This window comes from Rhincodon typus, chromosome 32, assembly GCF_021869965.1.
Source record: "Rhincodon typus isolate 14 chromosome 32, sRhiTyp1.1, whole genome shotgun sequence".
Classification (NCBI taxonomy): Eukaryota; Metazoa; Chordata; class Chondrichthyes; order Orectolobiformes; family Rhincodontidae; genus Rhincodon; species Rhincodon typus.
In genome coordinates, this window is record NC_063363.1 from 35,745,264 (window position 1) to 35,765,203 (window position 19,940).

The following is a 19,940-nucleotide window of genomic DNA, read 5'->3' on the forward strand; positions in this document are numbered from 1 at the left end:
GTTCCCCATTCTAACACCGTCTTGGATAAAGAGTTTTCTCCTGAATTTTCCCATTGGATCCCTTGGTGACTCTCTCATATTGATGCCACAAGAACTGGGAGCTGTCTGCCTGGATTGTCTGGACTAAAAGCCAGGAGGCTGGAGGAGCAGACGCAGGCAGAGGTGTGTATCATTGTCTGGGACCCCTGTCCCTGACCTTATTTCTCTGAACCCCATTCTCTCTCCCCCACTGTGGGAACTCCTCCCCTGCCTGTGCCTGGCCCCAGGCTGTAGGAAGCGGCTGATTGACGGGTCGCCTGTTTCTCGGTTTTTCAAGATCCCTATCGCTGGTTTATAAGCGGCTGCGGGCGGGGTGAGTGCCTGAGAGTTGGAGCTGAGCTCACTGTGTCCCACAGCGAGTCACCATGCAGCCTCCTGCCCAACGGAACCCCACTTTCCCCGGGAGTCGGCGCTACAAGACTTTCCTGATCGAGGAGATTTTGGCCAAGGAGTCCCGCGGTTACCTAGAGCTGACCCTGGGCTCCCGACCCGGCTTCATCGTACGTCCACAGGCTCTGCACTCCTGTCCCGGTACGAATTCTATATCTGAATGTCAGCGCTTCCCTGTCGCAGTGTGTGCCCTTGGCATTCTCCCCTGACTCTGGGCTTACTCCACCACCCCAGGCTCTCTCTCCACCCCTTCACAATCCTCTGCCCTGTCCCATTCCCCTCTGCCCTGTCCCATTCCCCTCTACCCTGTCCCATTCCTCTCTGCCCTGTGCCATTCCCCTCAGCCCTGTCCCAGTCCCCTCCACCCTGTCCATTCCTCTCTCCCCTGTCCCATTCCCCTCTCCCCTGTCCCATTCCCCTCACCCCTGTCCCATTCCCCTCAGACCTGTACCATTCCCCTCTGCCCTCACTGTCCCAATTCCCTAACTTTCTCCCATTCCCTCCCCACTTCCCCATTCCCTTTGCCCATTCCCATACCCTCTCCCCGTCAGAGTTCGCAAAAGGGACCACGCTCCTGTGTCGGGAAGGGGTCTCCGAAACCACTGACCGCGGCTGAAAAGAGTTTTGACAAACTTCACGAAGTTTCGCTTTCTCCCCGCGGTTCCACCAGTGCTGGGGGCGGTTGTCTAATGCTTTGTAGAGATACCCCAGATCTCCAGGACTAACACCAGAAAGTTAGGGAAGAGGTTTGGACAGTGGTCTCGTTAGCTGTGACATCCCGCGCCAGGGACCAGTGTGACTGTGAGCCGGATCCCAGGGCCAGCGGTGAACACGGAACCTGTTCTATATTCATTTTTCAGCTGCTAGTGAACGAAATCCCCATCCACTAGATCAAGGATATTCGAGAAGGTTAGATTTAATTTTTAAAAATCCTTCCTCACACTGAGGTTCCTTGTCCACTCGAAATAAGCACAATCTTGCGCCTAACTTTACAAAATGCACAATCTTCCACCAAACTCACTCACACTAACTCTTTACTAGGATAGAGGTCCCTGGAACACTGCCTCTCACTGGGCTAGCGTCCCCCACAAGCACACACTGCCTTTCACTGGGCTATGGGTCCCCCACAAACACACACTGCCTTTCACTGGGCTATGGGTCCCCCACAAACACACACTGTCTTTCACTGGGTTATGGGTCCTACACACACACACACACACACACACACACACACAGCCTCTCACTGGGCTGTGGGTCCCACACTGACTCTCACTGAGATGCAGGTCCCATACATCCTAACCCCAGTGAGGGTCAATGTGCCACAGGGGTCGCATTCACGCTGACTCTCACTGGGACGGGGGTCCCATGCATTCACGTTGACTCTTACTGGGGTCTTTGGGCTCTGACTATTGTGAGGTTCTGCTTTCGTCTCTCTGTGAACATTTTCTCGGGTGAATAGTGTGTGGACCCTGGAGAAACTTCAGAGAAGATGCAGGTAGTCGAATGCCTGAATTCTGCTAAAACCACAGGGAATTCACTCAGGGAGAGCTGGGGAGTTTCAATGGGGGTGAGAGCTGGGGTCTCTCGCTGAGGAAATGCTGGTGGTCCCACTGGATGGGTGGCAGCATCCAGTGAGTCTTGGGGGTGGGAGCATGGAAGTGAGTCACACTGTTGGGGAGTGCGGAGCTGAGGGGCCTCACTGAGCACAGCTGGGAGTCCCCACTGGGCAGAGGAGCTTGGGAGTCTCACAGGGTAAGAGCTAGGGTTTCACACTGTGTAAAACGGAGGTCTCACCTGGTGGTGAGCTGATGGGTCTCACAAGGAGAGCTCAGAGTCCCAGTGGAGGACAGCTGGTGATCTCACTAGGGGGAAGAAAGCTGAAGGCCTCGCTGGGGAGAGTTGAGAGTTAAATTGGAGAGAGTTTAGGTTTCACAGTGGAGAGCTGGATGTTTCACTGGAGTACAACTGATGGTCTCACTATGGAGAACTGGGAGATTCACCACAGGGAGATCTGGGTGTCTCACCCAGGCTCTAACACTCATTCCCTAGCATCTCTCTCTCAGTCTGTGCCACCTCCCATGGTGGTTGGTTTTACCCATGGGCAGAGTAGAATTGGAGCCTGTCTGTTCCTTGCGAGTTTCTGTCTGGTTCAGTGGGCCCAATGACCTCCTTCTATTCTGCAGCATTCCTGTCATTCTGTAATTACAGCATCTCACTCTTGGGCCACCCAGAACACCAGGAGCCACTGAGACCCCCAGTGCTGCTCACTTTGTCTTGGGAAATGTGCCTGAAACAACCTGGAACAGTGCAAACTGAGTGCAGCTAGAATTAGCTCCCACAAGCTCAGCATTTGAGACCAGATAACACAACTCCTGGGATCATGGGATCCTATACAAAAGTCCACAGGATCTGGGGAAAGTTCCCCAATCACTGGGACCTGGAGACAGATCCCACAATTTTCAATTCCGGAATCGGATCCCACAAACTCTAGAGCTGTGCAGCAGTTTCCAAAATCCTAAGAATCCAGGATCATATGCGACAATCCCTGGGAGTATTACCAGATCCCTTAATCCCTACCGTCTGGGATGGGATTCCACAATCACAGGGCATTCTGGATCTAGTTACAATATCATTTGGATCGAGGGCAAGTTCCACAATCTTCAGGATTTAGATCACATTCCATATTCCCAGAGCTTCTCGGAATATATTCCACAGTACATGAAATTTGTGACCAAATTCCACAATCCCCAAGAACTCGGAGTGGCAGATGGAGTTTAATTTAGATAAACGTGAGGTGCTGCATTTTGGAAAGGCAAATCAGGGCAGGACTTATATACTTAAAGCTAAGGTCCTGGGGAGTGTTGCTAAACGAAGAGACTTTGGAGTGCAGGCTCATAGTTCCTTGAAAGTGGAGTTGCAGGAGGGTAGGATAGTAAGGAATGCATTTGGTATGCTTGCTTTTATTGGTCAGTGTATTGAGTTCAGGAGTTGGGACGTCATGTGCAGCTGTACAGGATATTGGTTTGGCCACATTCGAAGTATTGCATGCAATTCTGGTCTCCCTCCTATGGAAAGAATGTTGTGAAACTTGAAAGGGTTCAGAAAAGATTTACAAGGATGTTGTCAGAGTTGGAGGGTTTGAGCTATAGGGACAGGCTGAATAGACTGGGGCTATTTTCCTTGGAGTGTCGGAGGCTGAGGAGTGACATTATAGAGGTTTATAAATCATGAGCGGCATGGATAGGGTATATAGGCAAGGTCTTTTCTCCAGGATGGCAGTCCAAAATTAGAGACCATAGGTTTAAAGTGAGAGCGGAAAGATATAAAAGGGACTTAAGAGACAATGTTTTCACACACAAGGTGGTGGTGATGTATGGAATGAGCTACCAGAGGAAGTGGCGGAGGCTGATACGATTACAATATTTAAAAGGCATCTAGATGGATATATGAATAGGAAGGGTTTAGAGGGATATGGGCCAAATGGTAGCAAATAGGACTATATTTATTTAGGATATCTGGTTGGCATGGACAAGTTGGACCGAAGGGTCTGTTCCCATGCTGTATATCTCTATGACTCTATAACTCAGATCAGATTCCATAATCCCAGGAGAATTCTGAGGACAGATGAACAGTTGAAAAGCTGCTGGCATCTGATTGCCCCATGCAGAACCAAAATGGTCACTGTGATTGTGGCAGTGCCAAGCCAGCATTCCTGAGGCATTTAGCATTTTCAGCTGCTCCCCCTTCTGGGTCACCGGACTGAGCTAGTACAGTCCATTAGGAAACAGTCGCTAGCAGCTCAGTGGAGGGAAATAGCTGTAAACAAAAGAGCTGTGTGCATACTGAGAGGACGGTGTGTCAAGTCGATGTGGGAGGGGATTGCACATGCAGATTGTAGATTCTGAGCCCATTGCTGAGTGAATGGATCACAATGTTGCCTCATCACTGATCCTGAACTGTGTCTAAACTGTCAATAATGTGTTTTACCCTATCCAGAAAGTGCCCATTCTGTGAGTGGTTCTTGTGTAACTTTGCTTTAGAGTATTGGGTCTTTACCCTTGTGTTTGGCAGCTATTGCCCACTATAGTTAGTTGGCAATAATATTCCAAGGTGAAAACAGTGTTGCTGAGCATTGGATGCATTGAGAAAGCAGCAACTGAGCACAATGGTTTCTGGAATCATTGCACATTGTTGCATATTTGTGAATAAGCAAAGCTCACACATTTGCATCACATGTACAGCTCACATATATACATTCTAACAGCTTCACTTGACAGTCACCAACTCTGGATGACCTAAATGAATTTCCCTTCCCAATCCAGACAATACTGAGAGCAAGTTTAATGCTTTTGAAGTCACTACTTTAGCGCAGAATTGGAAGTCGTGTGTTAGTCATTATTTAGAATGTTGCTGGCTATTTTCCAACTGAAACTACGATGTTCCAAAAGAAACTCATCCTTAAAAAAAAGGTATGTGTTGTTTGCAGTGCCCATGACGTATTTACAGAGGTATGATGCCAGGGTTGCCCAGACACTGTCTCTGTAATACCTACACCCACTGGTCACCCACTTGTGATAACAAGGTGTAGAGCTGGATGAACACAGCAGGCCAAGCAGCATCATAGGAGCAGGAAAGCTGACGTTTCGGGCCTAGACCCTTCTTCAGAAAGACCCTCCTTCACCCACTTGTGCTCATTTCTGTTGATGCTAACGTTTGGGCAGTTTTCAGTTGTTACTTCTGAGTTGTAATTGTAAGATTTTGCCTTCATTAGGAGATATGGCATCTACCAGATGTCACAATAATGACATGGCTCTAAGATGCTGTCGATGATAGCGTGAGCTGTACAGGATGATGATGTGAGTAAAATTGTCTCAGTAGCACAATTGGAAACCCTGAGTTCCATGGCACTACAGTTAGCCTCTGCAGCTGTTTGCTTTGACTATCTTTACATCTGTGCTCCCACATCCTGTCTTTGCTTGGCTCCTGTCAAGTCCTCAGACAGACAGAGCAGAATACACTGCTGCAGTACACATGGTGGAGAGTGGATAATATTCTTAGCAATTGAACATTGATTCTTATTGCTGGTCAGGATCTCACTGGTGGTATGATTTGATCAGTTCTGGGATTCTCAACATGAGATATCTCTACACATCAATCTCAGATGGAGACAATGCTCTGGGCTACATGAGCTCTTGCTGCACTCCCAGGTTCTCCCTCCTGGTTAAACTCCAGTCATTTCTCTGCATATCTATGGGTAATTGGGATGGTGGGGTAGTGGAAAAGGAAGGAGGGAATGGATACAGGAGGGAAAAAATGTGAGGACAAAGAGAATAGGGAGTTAAGGGGGAGGTGAGAGGATAGGGGTAGGATAGGGGTAGTGAGCACAAATGTGGAGCTTATTAGGGACATAAAAGGTGGTTTACTCTTGAAGGCAAGAGTCATACTGAGCTATTAAATGAATACTTTACATCTGTCTTTATTAAGGAAGGAAATGCTGCTAAAATTATCGTAAAATTTTAAAAAATGCAAAAAAATTGGTAGTAGCAAGGCTGACTATACGTTTAAGTTTAACCTTTAAAGTTAATTTGACCCAATGGATGCACTTGAGGATAGATTAAGGACAGAAATTGCAGAGGCACTGACCACAATTTTCCAATCCTGCTCTGTTACAGACATGGCGTCAGAGGAGCAAAGATGCAAATTGAGCGTTACACCCTTATTCAAAAAAAATCTCGAAAGATAACCCATCAACAGTAGGCCAGCCAGCCTGAGTCCATGAGTGAAAAATTGGCTATTAATTGAACTGGTGGAAATTAATTAAGGAAAGTTAGTATGGAGCTGTTAAAAGCCAATTGTATTTAACTAACTCGATTAAACTTTTGATAAGATAAAGGAGATGATTTATGAAGGTCATGCAGTTGATGTGATTTATATAAATTTGTAAAGGGACCCGTAACAACATGGATACAAAGCTGGTTGTGTCACAAGAAGCAGAGAGTGGTGGCGAACTGTTGTTTTGCGGTGTGGTGAAGGTTTATAGTGGAGTTTCCCAACCATCGGTCCTAGGACCATTGCTTTTCTTTTTAATGAGGTTGACTTGAGAAAAAGGCTTTTTGGGCCTTTGATTCTGTGCCACTCAAAAACAACCTCCTAATCATTCTTAGCCCATTTTCCAGCACTTGGCCCATAGTTTTGAATGCCTTCATATCAGAATTATACATCTAAATGCTTCTTAAATGTAGAGAGGGTTTGTCCTCCAACATCCTAACAGGCAAAGTTTCAAAATTTGCTGATTAAGTATACCTTTCAAATATTGTCAGGACAGACTGGCTGGTGCAATGGGCTGACATAGGACAGGTTAAAATTAATGCCGAGAAGTGCAAACTGATCCATTTATAGAAGAATACAAGGAGGCAATATAATGTAAAGGGTAGAATTCTAAAGGGAGTGCAGAAGCAGAGGAAGCTGGGTGTATATGTGGATGAGTCATCATAGATAGCATGACATGTGGAAAAAGTGACTAAAAGGCTTATGGAAACCTAGATTTTATACTTAGAAGTGGAGAGTAGAAAAGCAAGGAAATTATGATAAATTTTTATAAAATACTGGTTTGAACTTAATTGGAATATTATATTCAATTCTGAGCATGACATTTTGGAAACAATGCAGTGGCTCTAGAGAAGGATGCAGAAAGGATTCTGAGATTGGTTCTGGGGTTGAGGAATTTCATTTATGAGGATAGATTGGAGAAGGTATGATTGGTTTCCTTGGAGAATGGACAACTGAAACGAGATTTGATTGAGGTATACAAAATCATGAGGAGTCTGAACAAGAGTGTATGGATAGAAATTGTTTCAGTTGGTGAGAGGGTCAAGAACTAGAGGACACTGATTAAATGCGAATACAAAGACAACCGATTGTGAGATTAGGAAAACGTGTTTTCCTCAGCAAGTAGTTGGAATCTGGATTGCACTGCCCAAGAGTGAGCTGGAGACAGACTCAAAAGTGAGTTGGACCAACACTTGAAGAGTAATATTTCCTGGGCTACAGGGAATTGGCTGTGGCGTTGGGACTAGCTGAGTTGATCTAGCAAAGAGCCAGCACATACACAATGGGTTGAATGGCTTCCTACTGTGCTGTAACCATTGTTTGATTTTCTGATTCATCAAAAGGGATCTGATCAGGTGTATCCTAGAACTTTGTGGGAAACTAGGGAAGTGATTGCTAGGCCCCTTGCTGAGATATTTCTATCATTGGTAGCCAAAAGCGAGGTGCTGGAAGACTGGAGGTTGGCTAATGTCGTGCCATTATTTAATAAGGGTGGTAAGGAACAGCCAGGGAGCTATAGTCCGGTGAGCCTGACATCAGTGGTGGGGATCCAGAGGGACAGGATTTACATATATTTGGAAAGGCAAGGACTGATTAGGGATAGTCAACATAGCTTTGTGCATGGGAAATCATGAGTCACTAAATTAATTGAGTTTTTTGAAGAAGTAATGAAGAGGATTAATGAAGGCAGAGGAGTGGACGTGATCTATATGGACTTCAGTAAGGCATACGACAAAGTTCCTCATGAAGGACTGGTTAGCAAGGTTAGATCACATGGAATAAAGGGAGAACTAGCAATTCAGATATAGGACTGGCTCAAAGGTACAAGAGAGAGGGTGGTGGTGAAGGGTTGCTTTTCAGACTGGAGGCCTGTGACCAGCAGTGTGCTATAAGAATTGGTGCTGGTCCCACTGCTTTTTGTCATTTACATAAATGAACATGGGAGATATGGTTAGTAAGTTTGCAGATGATGCAAACTTGGACGAAACCAAAGTTGGTGGTGTAGTTGACAGTGAAGAAAGTTACCTTGGAGTACAACGGGGCCTTGATCAGATCAGCCAATGGGCCGAGGAGTGGCAAATGGAGTTTAATTTAGATAAATGTGAGGTGCTACATTCAGGAAAGGCAAATCAGCGCAGGTCTTATACACTTAATGGTAAGGCCCTGGGGAGTGTTGCTGAACAAAGTGACCCTGGAGTGCAGGTTCATAGTTCCTTGAAAGGAGAGTTGCAAGTAGACAGGATAGTGAGGGAGGCATTTGGTATGCTTAGTATGCACTTTATTGGTCAGTGTATTGAGTATAGGAGTTAATAGGTTGTGTTGTGGCTGTAAGGACATTGGTTAGGCCTCTATTGGACTACTGCGTGCAAATCTCGTCTCTCTTGTAGAAAAGATGTTGTGAAACTTGAAAGGGTTCAGAAAAGATTTACAAGGATGTTGCCAGTTTTGGAGGGTTTGAGCTATATGGAGACGCTGAATAGGCTGGAGCTATTTTCCTGAGAGCCGCGAAGGCTGAGAGGTCACCTTATAGAAGTGTATAAAATCATTAGGGGCATAGATAGGGTAGCAGAGTCCAAAACTAGAGGGCATAGGTTTAAGGTGAGAGGGGAAAGATTTAAAAGGGATCTAAGGGGCAACTTTTACATGCAGAGGGTGGTGCATGTATGGAATGAGCTGCCAGAGGAAGCAATGGAGGCTGGTACAGTTACAACATTTAAAAAGCGTCTGGTTGGGTACTTGACTAGGAAGGGCTTAGTGGGATATAGGCCAAATGCTGGCAAATGGGACCAGATTAATTTAGGATATCTGGTCGGCATGGATGAGTCGGACCGTAGGGTCTGTTTTCATTCTGTACAGCTGTACGACTCTAAGAGGGACAAAAGAGGGTAGAGTTAGGGAGGAGACAGAAATCTCTGCCAACACAGCTTCAACTCTCAGATTTGGGAAAGAATGCCATTTTCCTCAGCAATATTTCCCCAGATGTTGTGTCACTAAATGTCTCTGGTATTCAGTTGCTCAGTTGTTCTGTGACCATGCCTGAGTGTTATTGACGCTGTACTTTGTAAACTAACTCTTGTGCCCATTTGAGCAGTACAATTTACCAGCTGAAATTAGTAAAACCATTTGGGCGCCAGTTTACATTTGAGCTTCATTTATTGGAACTGATGATCAGTTCCAAATTCACATTCACAAATTCACATTCATTAATGCGATCCCAGATAGCTGGCCTTGCAGAGACTGTCACACAACACTTTGGGACTCTGTTAGAGGTGCTAAGCAGAATATGTGCTCAGATTTAATTCTGTTAGAATGGACTTGTTTTCTCATGAAAGTAAATTGATTCCAAGAGGAGATGGCATCCCATTTCTCTTCTTTGGCTTTGCGTAGCTGACTGCATTGTCAATGTTCTAGTGCTATTTAAAGACTGGACATTTTCCAAGCCATGTTTGTGATGAAGGATGGTGATCAGTCACACAGAGTCAAACCGGCTGAACCACTCCCCACCTGAGTATTCATGACTTCAGGATTCTGATGCAATGAGTTTCATGATGGTCATGATGATTTCATGTCCTGTACATTATCATTCTGCACCTTAAAACATTTTACTGTGTTGAAGGCTCTACTTAAATACAAGTTGTTGTTATTATAGGCTCTATTGAAATGCAAGTTGTTATTGTTAAAAGCACTGTTTAAATGAAAGTTGTTGTTTTGCTTCCTCCTCTCCTGAAAGCACTGCCTCTCAAGAAGAATCAGATTTCACCCACTGAAAGTGTCTCATGTGTGAAATAATGTGTATCAGCGAGATATTTGACTGTGAAAAGCATCACAGCTTATCCTGACTGAAAACAGAAATGGCTGCAAGCCTCTGGAAACATATGAGGAGAGCAGATTAAATGTTTCAAAAAGTGAGGGCAAAGTGAAATTTGACTGCAAAGACCCACTGTTCAGTCATCTCTTGACAAGAAGGGGCTAATGTTGTGTTGGGCTCCCTCCTGTCTTCGTTTGGAGTTACAGCTAGCAGACAGCAGTGAAGTGAAGATTCAAATGAACTGAATTTCAGTTTTGAAGAGGGGAAGTGGGAAGTGGGGCAGTGCCCAGACTGTCAACAAGGATAAAATTTACTGCCAGTAGCTTCCCCACATCTGTGGGAATGGCCGGGTAAACCTTGAACTCAGTTGCATGTCGTCTATGCAGGTCCCAGATGCCCACTTAAAGTGGTTGGATATGTATAACGTCCATTCATCAAACACTAGGACGACGACCGGAAAACTGCTCATATCTTTTGCAACACATGGAATCCTGGACATGTTGGTCACAGATAATGAGCCATCGTTTACCTGCAGGGGATTTGGCTATTTCTTAAAGTTGAATGAGATTTGATGAATAACAACAGGTCCATCCCACCCATCATCCAATGGGCTGGCAGAAAGAGTAGTGCAAACTTGAAAGGTTGGATTGAAGAAACAGCCTACAGCCTCACTAGATACCAAGCTGTCACAGTTCTTGTTTGATTATAGGACCACCCCTCATCCAACTGCAGGGATAGCACTGGCAGAGTTGCTAATGGGTAGAAGACTCCACACCAGGTTAAGTGTGATCTTCCTGGATCTCGGGAAGGAGAGTGAAATGGCTTCAGGAACACCAATGCCAGACACAGTTTGATATAAGAGACAAAGTTTGGTGTAAGAATCACGGAAATAGCCCCACATGGAAAGAGGCATTGTTGACATGAGGTCAGGTCCAGCGACATATAAAGTTCAGATAGGTGTGATGGTCCTGAATAAGCAGATGGACCATATGAAAGCCAAAAATTCTCAAACACTGCGGGAGAAAAATGTGCCCTGCCCCTTGGAAACTTCGAAAATGCTGCCTGAATCTGTGGATTCACCATCTCCATCAAGTGTTGTTGTGTCCTCTCAATCAGAGAATGACATGATGGAAGTAGTTGCCTCAATGCCTTTGCTGAAAGAAGGTAGTGAAAGTGTACTGAGGTGCTGCTGGCACAAGAAGCAAACCTCTGTTACATGCCGCCTGTATCGGCTGCCGAGTCAGTGCTGAAACTCCCCAGGATGATCTCCAAGAAAAGGACAGGCATGTGTTCTGGGACTCAGCAGGAGAGGTATGTAGTGATTGTAATAAGGTCAGCCAGCTGGACAGCATAGAATATGAGTTCCCTGATTGGGGTTATTCATCTGGTTCGATCAGGGACCCCTGGTTGACCTAAAAAGGGTGAGTATCGAAGATACTGACACTCTGGTATCTGACTCTGTATGAGACTGTACTATAGTCACGTACTGTTCATGTAAAAATAAAAGGCAATTTGATTATGGCTTACCAGCCTCTATGGAGTTATTTCAATGGTCTTTGCATCACCAGGTTTTGCTGATAAATTCTCACTACGGTGAGAATGTTGTCATGGCGTTTTGCATGTTGTCACAGTATTGGGCATGTTGTCATAGCGTTGGGTGTGTTGTCACAGTGTTGGGTGTATTGTCACAGGGTTGCTAGGCTGTTGGGCATGTTGTGATGTTTTGAACATGTCAGGTGAATTGTGACAGTGATCCATGTTATCAGATTATTGAGTATGCGCCATGTTGTCATAGTGTTGGATGTGTTGTCACAGTGTTCCCTATATTGTCAGGGTGTTGAGCATGATGTCACAGTGTCAGGCATGTTGGCATGGTGTCAGGCATGTCGACTTGGTGTTCCATGTATTGTCAGGGCGTTGGCCATGTTGTTACAATGTTAGCACCATTTTCATGGCGCTGGCTAGAGCAGCTGTTCATGATATGTGGCCTCAGATAATGTCTGGTTGAATATTTGTGTGAAATCTGCTCTCCTCTAGTTATGACTCCAAGTAATGACAGGAGTGTCTCTACACACAACATTAGCCCATTTCTTAGCAGATGACTGAACAGTGCCATCCCAGCAATCAAACTTGAACTTGTCTTGACGCTATGAAATCTTAAACTGATCTTTTTTTTTCTGTCTCTAATCCACAAACTGATATCACTTTGCTCACAATGTCTCTGAACTTGGTTAACATAGCATCTTGGGGAGCTGGCATTTACTCCTGTTTTTGCCCAGCACAATATTCCTCAAAGTCTTTAGCCACTTTAAGATCAGGAGACATTGAATTGGACAGAGATTCCTGATCATACACTGACATTCCCAGAATCAGGAGCAATGTTTGATTCCACACACAAGTATCGCCAGTGCTCAGTGAAATAACTCCACAGAAGCTGGTATCCCATCATCAAGTTACCCTTTATTTACACGTGGAGAGTCCTTGACACTGATCCAGCTTCCTCAGAGCCAGCTGTCAGAGTGAACAGAACCTCTGACACTCCTGTTTATATCTGTCAGCCAGGGGTCCCTGATTGAACCAGGTTAATAGCCCCAATCAGGGAATTCATATTCTATGAGGTCCACCTGGTTGACCTTGATACAATCACTACATCCCTCCCCCTCTGAGTCTGAGGACATAGGCCAGTTCCTTTTTTTTGTAGCTCCTCCTGGGGCGTTTTAGCACCAGGTCAGGTTCCTCTGACTCTGCCTCAGATATGGGCAGTGTGTAACGCACAGTAGATTGCCTCTTGTGCCGAGAGTATCTCAGGAGAAATTCATTCTCCTCTTCAGGCAGCAAAGTGTGGCGGTTGTGGAATGCACCCATGTCCATCTCAGATTCCGAGGTATCTTCAAAGCTTGATGGAGAGGGAGAGCCCACAGGTTCCGGAACAGTGAGAAAGGCAGTCAAGGATCCAGGCACATTTTGCTTCAGCACCATTTGTGAGTTTGCAGCTTTCATATGGTCCACATGCTTGTTCAGGACCATCACAGGTCCTGACCTCTTACCATTTCAGTGGCTCCTATTCCAAACTTCATCCCCTGAAGTAAACTGTCTTCCTTAAAGGATCTTGTGTCCGGCATTTGCGTTCCTGATGCCATTTCACCCCTCCACCCCTGTCTGGGAGGGTGAGATTTAACCTGGTGCAGAGTCTTTTCCCCACAAGCAACTCTGCTGGAGTGATCCCTGTAGATGCATAAGGGGTGGTCCTATAAAATCAAGAAGAAACTGGGATAGTTTAGTGAAGCTATAAATTGTTTCTTTATGCCTGCCTTCAAAGTTTGAACTGCTCTTTCTGCCAAATCATTGGATGATGGATAGTAAGGAGTTGTCCTTATGTGTCAAATACCATTCAACCTTCAAAATACTCAAAATCCCTGCTGGTAAATGATGGCCTGTTACCTGTGACCAACACTTACGGGAGTCACGCAGTTTTTCTATTGTTGTCCCCTTGTTTGATGGATGAACCCTGTGTACATACGGCCATTTTGAGTGGGCATCCATAATGACAAAGAACATTGAGCCTATGAAAGGACCTGTATAGTTGATGTTTAACCAAGTCCAGGACCCCACCATTCCAATGAATGTGGGGGAGCTGCTGACAGTAGTTTTTGTTGGCACACTAGGCACTACCCCACCAACCTACCTATGTCTGCATCCCATCATGGCCACCAGACATAACTTCTCACCAACGTTGTCATTTTGGAAACCTCTGGATGACCCTGGTGGACTTCAGCCAGTATCTGGCAATGACCTTGGCTCGGGATAATCATTGTTGTTCCTCATAATTTTATGCAATCCTCTACTGTTACCCGGTCTCTCCAGGTCCAAAATGGTTGCAATTCTGATTGTGACAGCCCTCTGGATCCCCCCATCACCACCAGCTGTTTCGGTTTTGCCAGGACTGGATCTTTCTGCGCCCAAAGTCTGATATTGTCAGCTGTGACTGGAAGTATGTCAATAAAATTTAAAACTGTTACAGACTCTTCCAGTGGCGGTACCAGCAGTGATGCATCTGCTAGCAGGAGGCAGCTCAATGCTTCAACATTCGGTACTTAGCCTCCCAGATGGTGTTCCAACTTATAACTGTGCTCACTTAATATTACAGCCTACCGCTGAATTTGGCCTGAAGTTATGGGCGGCACTGCCTTGTCCTCTTTAAGTAGACCTAACAGGGGTTTGTGGTCTGTTATTATTACAAATTTTCATCTGCAAAAGTATTGGTCAAACTTCCTGTCTCCAAATATGACCACCAAACCTTCCTTCTCTATCTGGACATATTTACACTTTACATTAGCCAAAGTCCTGGATGCAAACACTATTGGGCATTCCTATCCATTAGGCCACATATGAGCTAATGCTACCTTGATGCCATACAGGAAGGCATCGCATGTCAATACCAGATCTTACTTGGGATCATAGAGTGCCAACACATTAGAGGATGATAGCTGTTTCTTCACTTCCTTGAAGGCTATGGCTTAGTTATGAGACCATTTCCAAGGCTAATCCTTTTTTGAGAGTTGATGCAAATGTACCAGGATGGAGGCTAGGTTATGCATTAACATTCTATGATAGTTTACCAGCCCAAGGAGCTTCGGTATTGACATAGGACTTTGCTTGCCCTCACTTTATCTTCCAACAGGTGTAATCTGGTCTCATCAACTCTGTATCCCAAGTTGGCCAATTGGGATGCACGGAACACCCATTTTTCCCTTCTAAGGCATACACCCGCCTGGGAGAAACGTCTAAGGAGTATGTTCAAGTTCTCGAAGTGCTCCTTATTAGTCTTCCCACTTATTTGCATGTCATTTAGATAAATGTAGACCTTGTAGAATGTTCTCAATCATCCACTGAAAAACTGCACAGGCCTTCAATTCCCCAAATTGTCTCGTATATTGGTACAAACCCTAATGTGTATTAACTGTAGCATACTTTTGGAAATTCTCATTTATCTGCAATTGCAAGTAGCATGGCTCATGTCCAGCTTCATGAAGGACAAACCCCACTAGCTTTGCGTATAAAACCTCTATATGAGGGATTGGGAATTTATCCAGCTGGAAAAGTGTTTTACAAGTCTGGCAGGAGACACACCATTGTTCTGCCATTCTCACATTCCAATCATTTAATCTGAACTATTAACATCTTTTCTCCACCAGCATCCTACACACACTACCTCCAAACTATAGCATAAATGCTGTCCCCTCCACACCACTTCAGCTCTGAGAAGAGTCATATAGACTCGAATTGTTAGACTGCTCTCTCTCCGTGGATGCTGTCTGACCCGCTGTGATCTCCAGCATTTGTTGTTTTCAGTCAAAGCATTTTACTGTTTATTTAAAATCCCCATAAAGGTGAACTGACACACCGAGCTTCAAAATCAGTATGCCTGGTACCGTTCATTCCGCAAATTGGATTGGTTTGATGATTCCTTCACTTTCCAGCCTCATGATTACTGCCTCTATTTTTGCTCATAAGACAAATAGTACTGGGCGGGTCTTCCAGAATCGTGGAATTGCTTCCTGATCAATGTGCAAGTTGCCCTTGGCTGCCCTGACAGTCCCTAGGTCTTCATGAAAAACTTCCTGGTATTTAATTAAGACTTCACTCAGGCAGCCATTTTCTATTCCAAAAACATTAAGCCAATCTAGGTGAATCTTTCTCAACCAATTTCACACTACTATGCTTGGGCCCGAGCCTTTGACTACAATTAGTGGTGACTGAACCAGCTGCCTCTCATAAGAGCCCAGAACTGAAGCTGTACCCTTAATCTATAAAGATTCCCCAGTATAGGTTCTCAGCCTAGCAGAGGTCTTGTGCAAACTTAAAGGTTAGAGTCCAGAGCGAATTTTGTGAAACACTGCCTCTGTGGTCACTAAAATGGCCATGCCATTATCAACACAGTGTGGAGCTGGAGGAACACAGCACGTCAGGCAGCATCAGAGGAGCAGGAGAGTTGACGTTTTGGTTTGGGACTCCTCATCAGGACTGGGGAGGGAGAAGGGAGCTGGGAAATGAAGAGAGGGAGGAGGGATGGGGCTGGTTGAAGGTAGATGTGATGGCAACAGGAGGATGCAGGTAGGGTTTAGTGGGGGTTAGTCAGTGGGAGGGTGGGGCAGATAGGTAGGAGAGAAGATGGACAAGTTGTGTCAGGTCAAGGAGGCGGGGATGAGAGGGAGGGTTGGACATGGAATGAGGCCAGAGGTGGGGAGATTTTAAAACTGGTGAATTCTGTGTTCAGGCCATCGGGATGTAGGCTCCCGAGGCAGAATATGAGGTGTTACTCCCTTGCCCACTCCACACACACCACCAACCCCACCACACCCGGCACCTTTCCCTGCAACTGCAGGAGGTGCTACACCTGCCCCTATACCTCTCTACTTACCTCCATCAGAGACCCAAGACAAACTTTCCAAATCCAATAAGGGTTCACCTGTATATCCTCCAACCCGGTCTACTGTATCTGTTGCTCCCGATGTGGCCTCCTCTACATCAGTGAGACCATGCAGACTCGTGGAGAATCTGCGCTCTGTACACGATAATCAACAACACCTTCCAGTTACTAACTATTTTAACTCCCCTCCCACGCCCTGGATGACATGTCCATCCTGGGCCTCCAACAGTGTCACAATGATGCCACGTGCAAACTGGAGGAGCAACACCTCATATTCCACCTTGGGAGTCTACAGCCCGATGGCCTGAACGTAGAATTCGCCAGTTTCAATAACTCTCCACCCCCAGCCTCATCCCAGGTCCAACACTTGCTCTCAACGCCGCCTCCTTGACCTGACACAATCTGTCCATCACCCTCCTCACCTCTCCGCCCCACCTTTCCCACTGACCAATCCCCACTAACCCTTACCTGCATCCACCTATTGCCATCGCACCTACCACCCCCCTGCCCCACCTCTCCTCCCTCTCTTTATTTCCCAGCTCCCTTCCCCCAATCAGTCCTGATGAAGAGTCCTGACCCTAAACATCGACCCTCCAGCTCCTCTGATGCTGCCTGTCCTGTTGTGTTCCTCCAGCTCCACATTGTATTGACTCTGACTCCAGGATCTGCAGTTCTTGCTGTCTTGGCGCGATTATCAACTTCCGTTAGAACCGGGTGACCATTTAACCAGACATTTATTTATTGGTTCTGATTTGGATGTTGCTAACCAGATGTGGGTGAACTTTCCAGGGTGTGCTTTCTTCTGGATACCAGCCTATGAGTTCTCTTAATGAACTTAGGTCCAGTGGGACTCTTTATGCTGTCTCAAGACACATACCGGCAGCAACTCCAATGGCTTGCTGGCCCGGATCCTGAAGAAAATTTTAACCATTTGGCCGAGGCTTGGCTTTGTTTGGGATTTTGCTGTGGGCTGACTTAGAGTCCCTCTGTTCAGGATATGTCCTGAGTGTTGCTATGCAATTGCCATCACTCAAATTGTATTCCCTAAGCTCTGTTGGACTTGTAAGGGTATCCACTTCCATTGGAATATCCTGCAACTCATATGCTCCCTTGCCGCATTTTCCAATCTCAAAGCCAGTTGTAATGCCTGCTTGAAGTCCAGTTGGGCTTCAGCTAGTAGGCGCTTTTGCATGGTTACATCATTAATCCCACATACCAAATGGTTTCTTGGCATCTCATTAAGGGTTAAACCAAAGTCACACGCCTCTGCCAGTTATCTTAACCTAGTCAAAAATCTGATACAGATTCCCCTGGTTCTCCAATTGCTGAATAAAACTGATAGTTTCTCAGAATTAGAGGAGGCTTGGGTTCATAACATTCCTTAACTAAATCCTTGAAAGGTTTCAATATCTGGTGCCTCGGGGAAAGATAAGCTCCTAACAACCTAAAAAGCTGCATATCCACAAGCTGTCAGAAGAATTATTCATTCCTTTTCATCTGCCCCAATATCATTTTTCTGGGAAAAATAATGCATTTTTTTCCACATAGCAGGCCCAGTATTCAACAGCATTGAAGTGAATCAAGCAGCCAAGCTTCCCGAGTAACGGCATGATACCAGAAATGCTTTCCCTAACTCAAAGGTGACAGTTGTGGATGAATTTCTTGAAGCCCATGCTTTTCTCTCATCACCACTGAAATAACTCCACTCACGTCACCAAGTCAACCGTTATTTACACGCGGAGAGTCCTTGATACTGATTTGACTCCATCAGAGCTGGAATAAACAGGATGGCTGACACTCTTGTTTATATATATATTTTTCCCAAACCCCTACATTACTGCCATACAGCAGTAGTGCTTAGCTTCCCCAGCACCCTTGTTGTTTGTGTGCAAGCGTGAGACACAATAAAAACACCAGGTGTGCAAATAACTTTATTAACATTCCAGCACCAGGAAAGACACCCATGTGACTAAGGAGTCAGTCACGCCTGTTTATATCTGTCAGCTGGAGCTACCTGACTAGACCAGTTTAACAGCCCCAATCAGGGAATTCATATTCTATGAGGTCTACCTGGCCGACCTCGTTACAATCACTACACACAGAAACAGCTTGTGTTCATCAGCAAATTAACAATTATTGCCTTTGCCAAAAGCAATGTCACCACCATTTGAGGAACAGAACGTTTTATGACAGACTTTAAACCTGGCATGAAGCTCATGGGCTACAGGTAGCCTTCCCTCTTCAGTGAGTCAGGCAATTGTACAGTAGACACTTCACATCCCTTGAGGAATGACACAAGCAATGCCTTTGAAAAATCCTGCAAATCCTCAGCAGGAGCAGCTTATAAATTTCAGTGTCCTCTCTCAAGCCACCATCTCCAGTGTTCAGGTGCTGGGTACTGCTAATTAGCTACATAGAGCTGGCCTCTCTGTCCATGTGTTTGACAGAAGACTTCCAAATAAACTCTCAACTCTGAGATCCAGCATGGCAAGCACATGCCAGGAGGGTGGAGGAAGCCTTCAAGCTGACCTTAAAGCTTCTTTTTAAAGGGGATGTGGGAATCACTGGCTGGCCAGCATTTATTGTCCATCTGTAGTTACCGTTGAGAAGGTGGTGGAAAGCTGCCCTCTTGAACATCTACAGTACATTTCATGTAGGTCAACCCGAAATACCATCAGAGAGGGACTCCTAGGATTTTTATTCAATGACAGTGAAGGAATGGTGATATATTTCCAAGTCAGGAGTGAGTGACTTGGGGGGAGTTTGCAGGTGGTGGTGTTTCCATGTATTTGCTCCCCTTGTCCTTTTAGATACAAGTGGTCAGGGATTTGGCAAGTGCTGTGTAAGAATTTTTGGTGAATTTCAGCAATGCATCTTGTAGATAGTACACACTGCTGCTACTGAGTGTCGGTGGTGGAGGGAGTGGATATTTGTGAATGTGGTGACAATCAAGCGGGCTGCTTTGTCCTGGATGGTGTCAAGCTTCTTGAGTTTTGTTGGAGCTGTACCCATCCAGGCAAGTGGAGAGTATTCCATCACATTCCTGACTTGTGTTGAACAGGTTTTGGGGAGTTGGCAGGTGCTTACTTGCTGCAGGATTCCTAGCCTCTGACCTGCTCTTGGAGCCATTGTATTTGTACGGTGAATCCAGTTGAGTTTCTGTTCAATGGTAATCCCTAAGATATTGGCAGTGGGGAATTCAATGATGGTAATGTCATTAAATGTCAAGGATGATGGTTAAGTTCACTCTTATTGGAAATGGCCAATTCTAGCGCTTGTGTGGCCTGTATGTTACTTGACACTTGTCAGCCCAAACCTGGCTATTGTTCAGATTTTGGAGATAGTAGGAACTGCAGATGCTGGAGAATCTGAGATAACAAGGTGTAGAGCTGGATGAACACAGCAGGCCAAGCAGCATCAGAGGAGCAGGAAAGCTGACATTTC

At 45.5% G+C, this 19,940-nt stretch overlaps 1 protein-coding gene across 2 annotated transcripts in view; it reads left to right on the plus strand.

Moving 5' to 3' along the window:
* Positions 1 to 273: 273 nt before the first annotated feature.
* The window catches only part of LOC109934657 (homeobox protein BarH-like 2), a 48,365-nt gene continuing 28,698 nt past the window's right edge, over positions 274 to 19,940 (plus strand). The window contains exon 1 of one of the 2 annotated variants that reach the window (XM_048615591.1): positions 274 to 570. In XM_048615591.1, coding sequence (XP_048471548.1) covers positions 405 to 570 — 166 coding nt within the window. In that variant the 5' untranslated portion in view covers positions 274 to 404. The remainder of the gene's footprint in view (positions 571 to 19,940) is intronic. The other variant, XM_048615589.1, reaches the window with a different exon arrangement.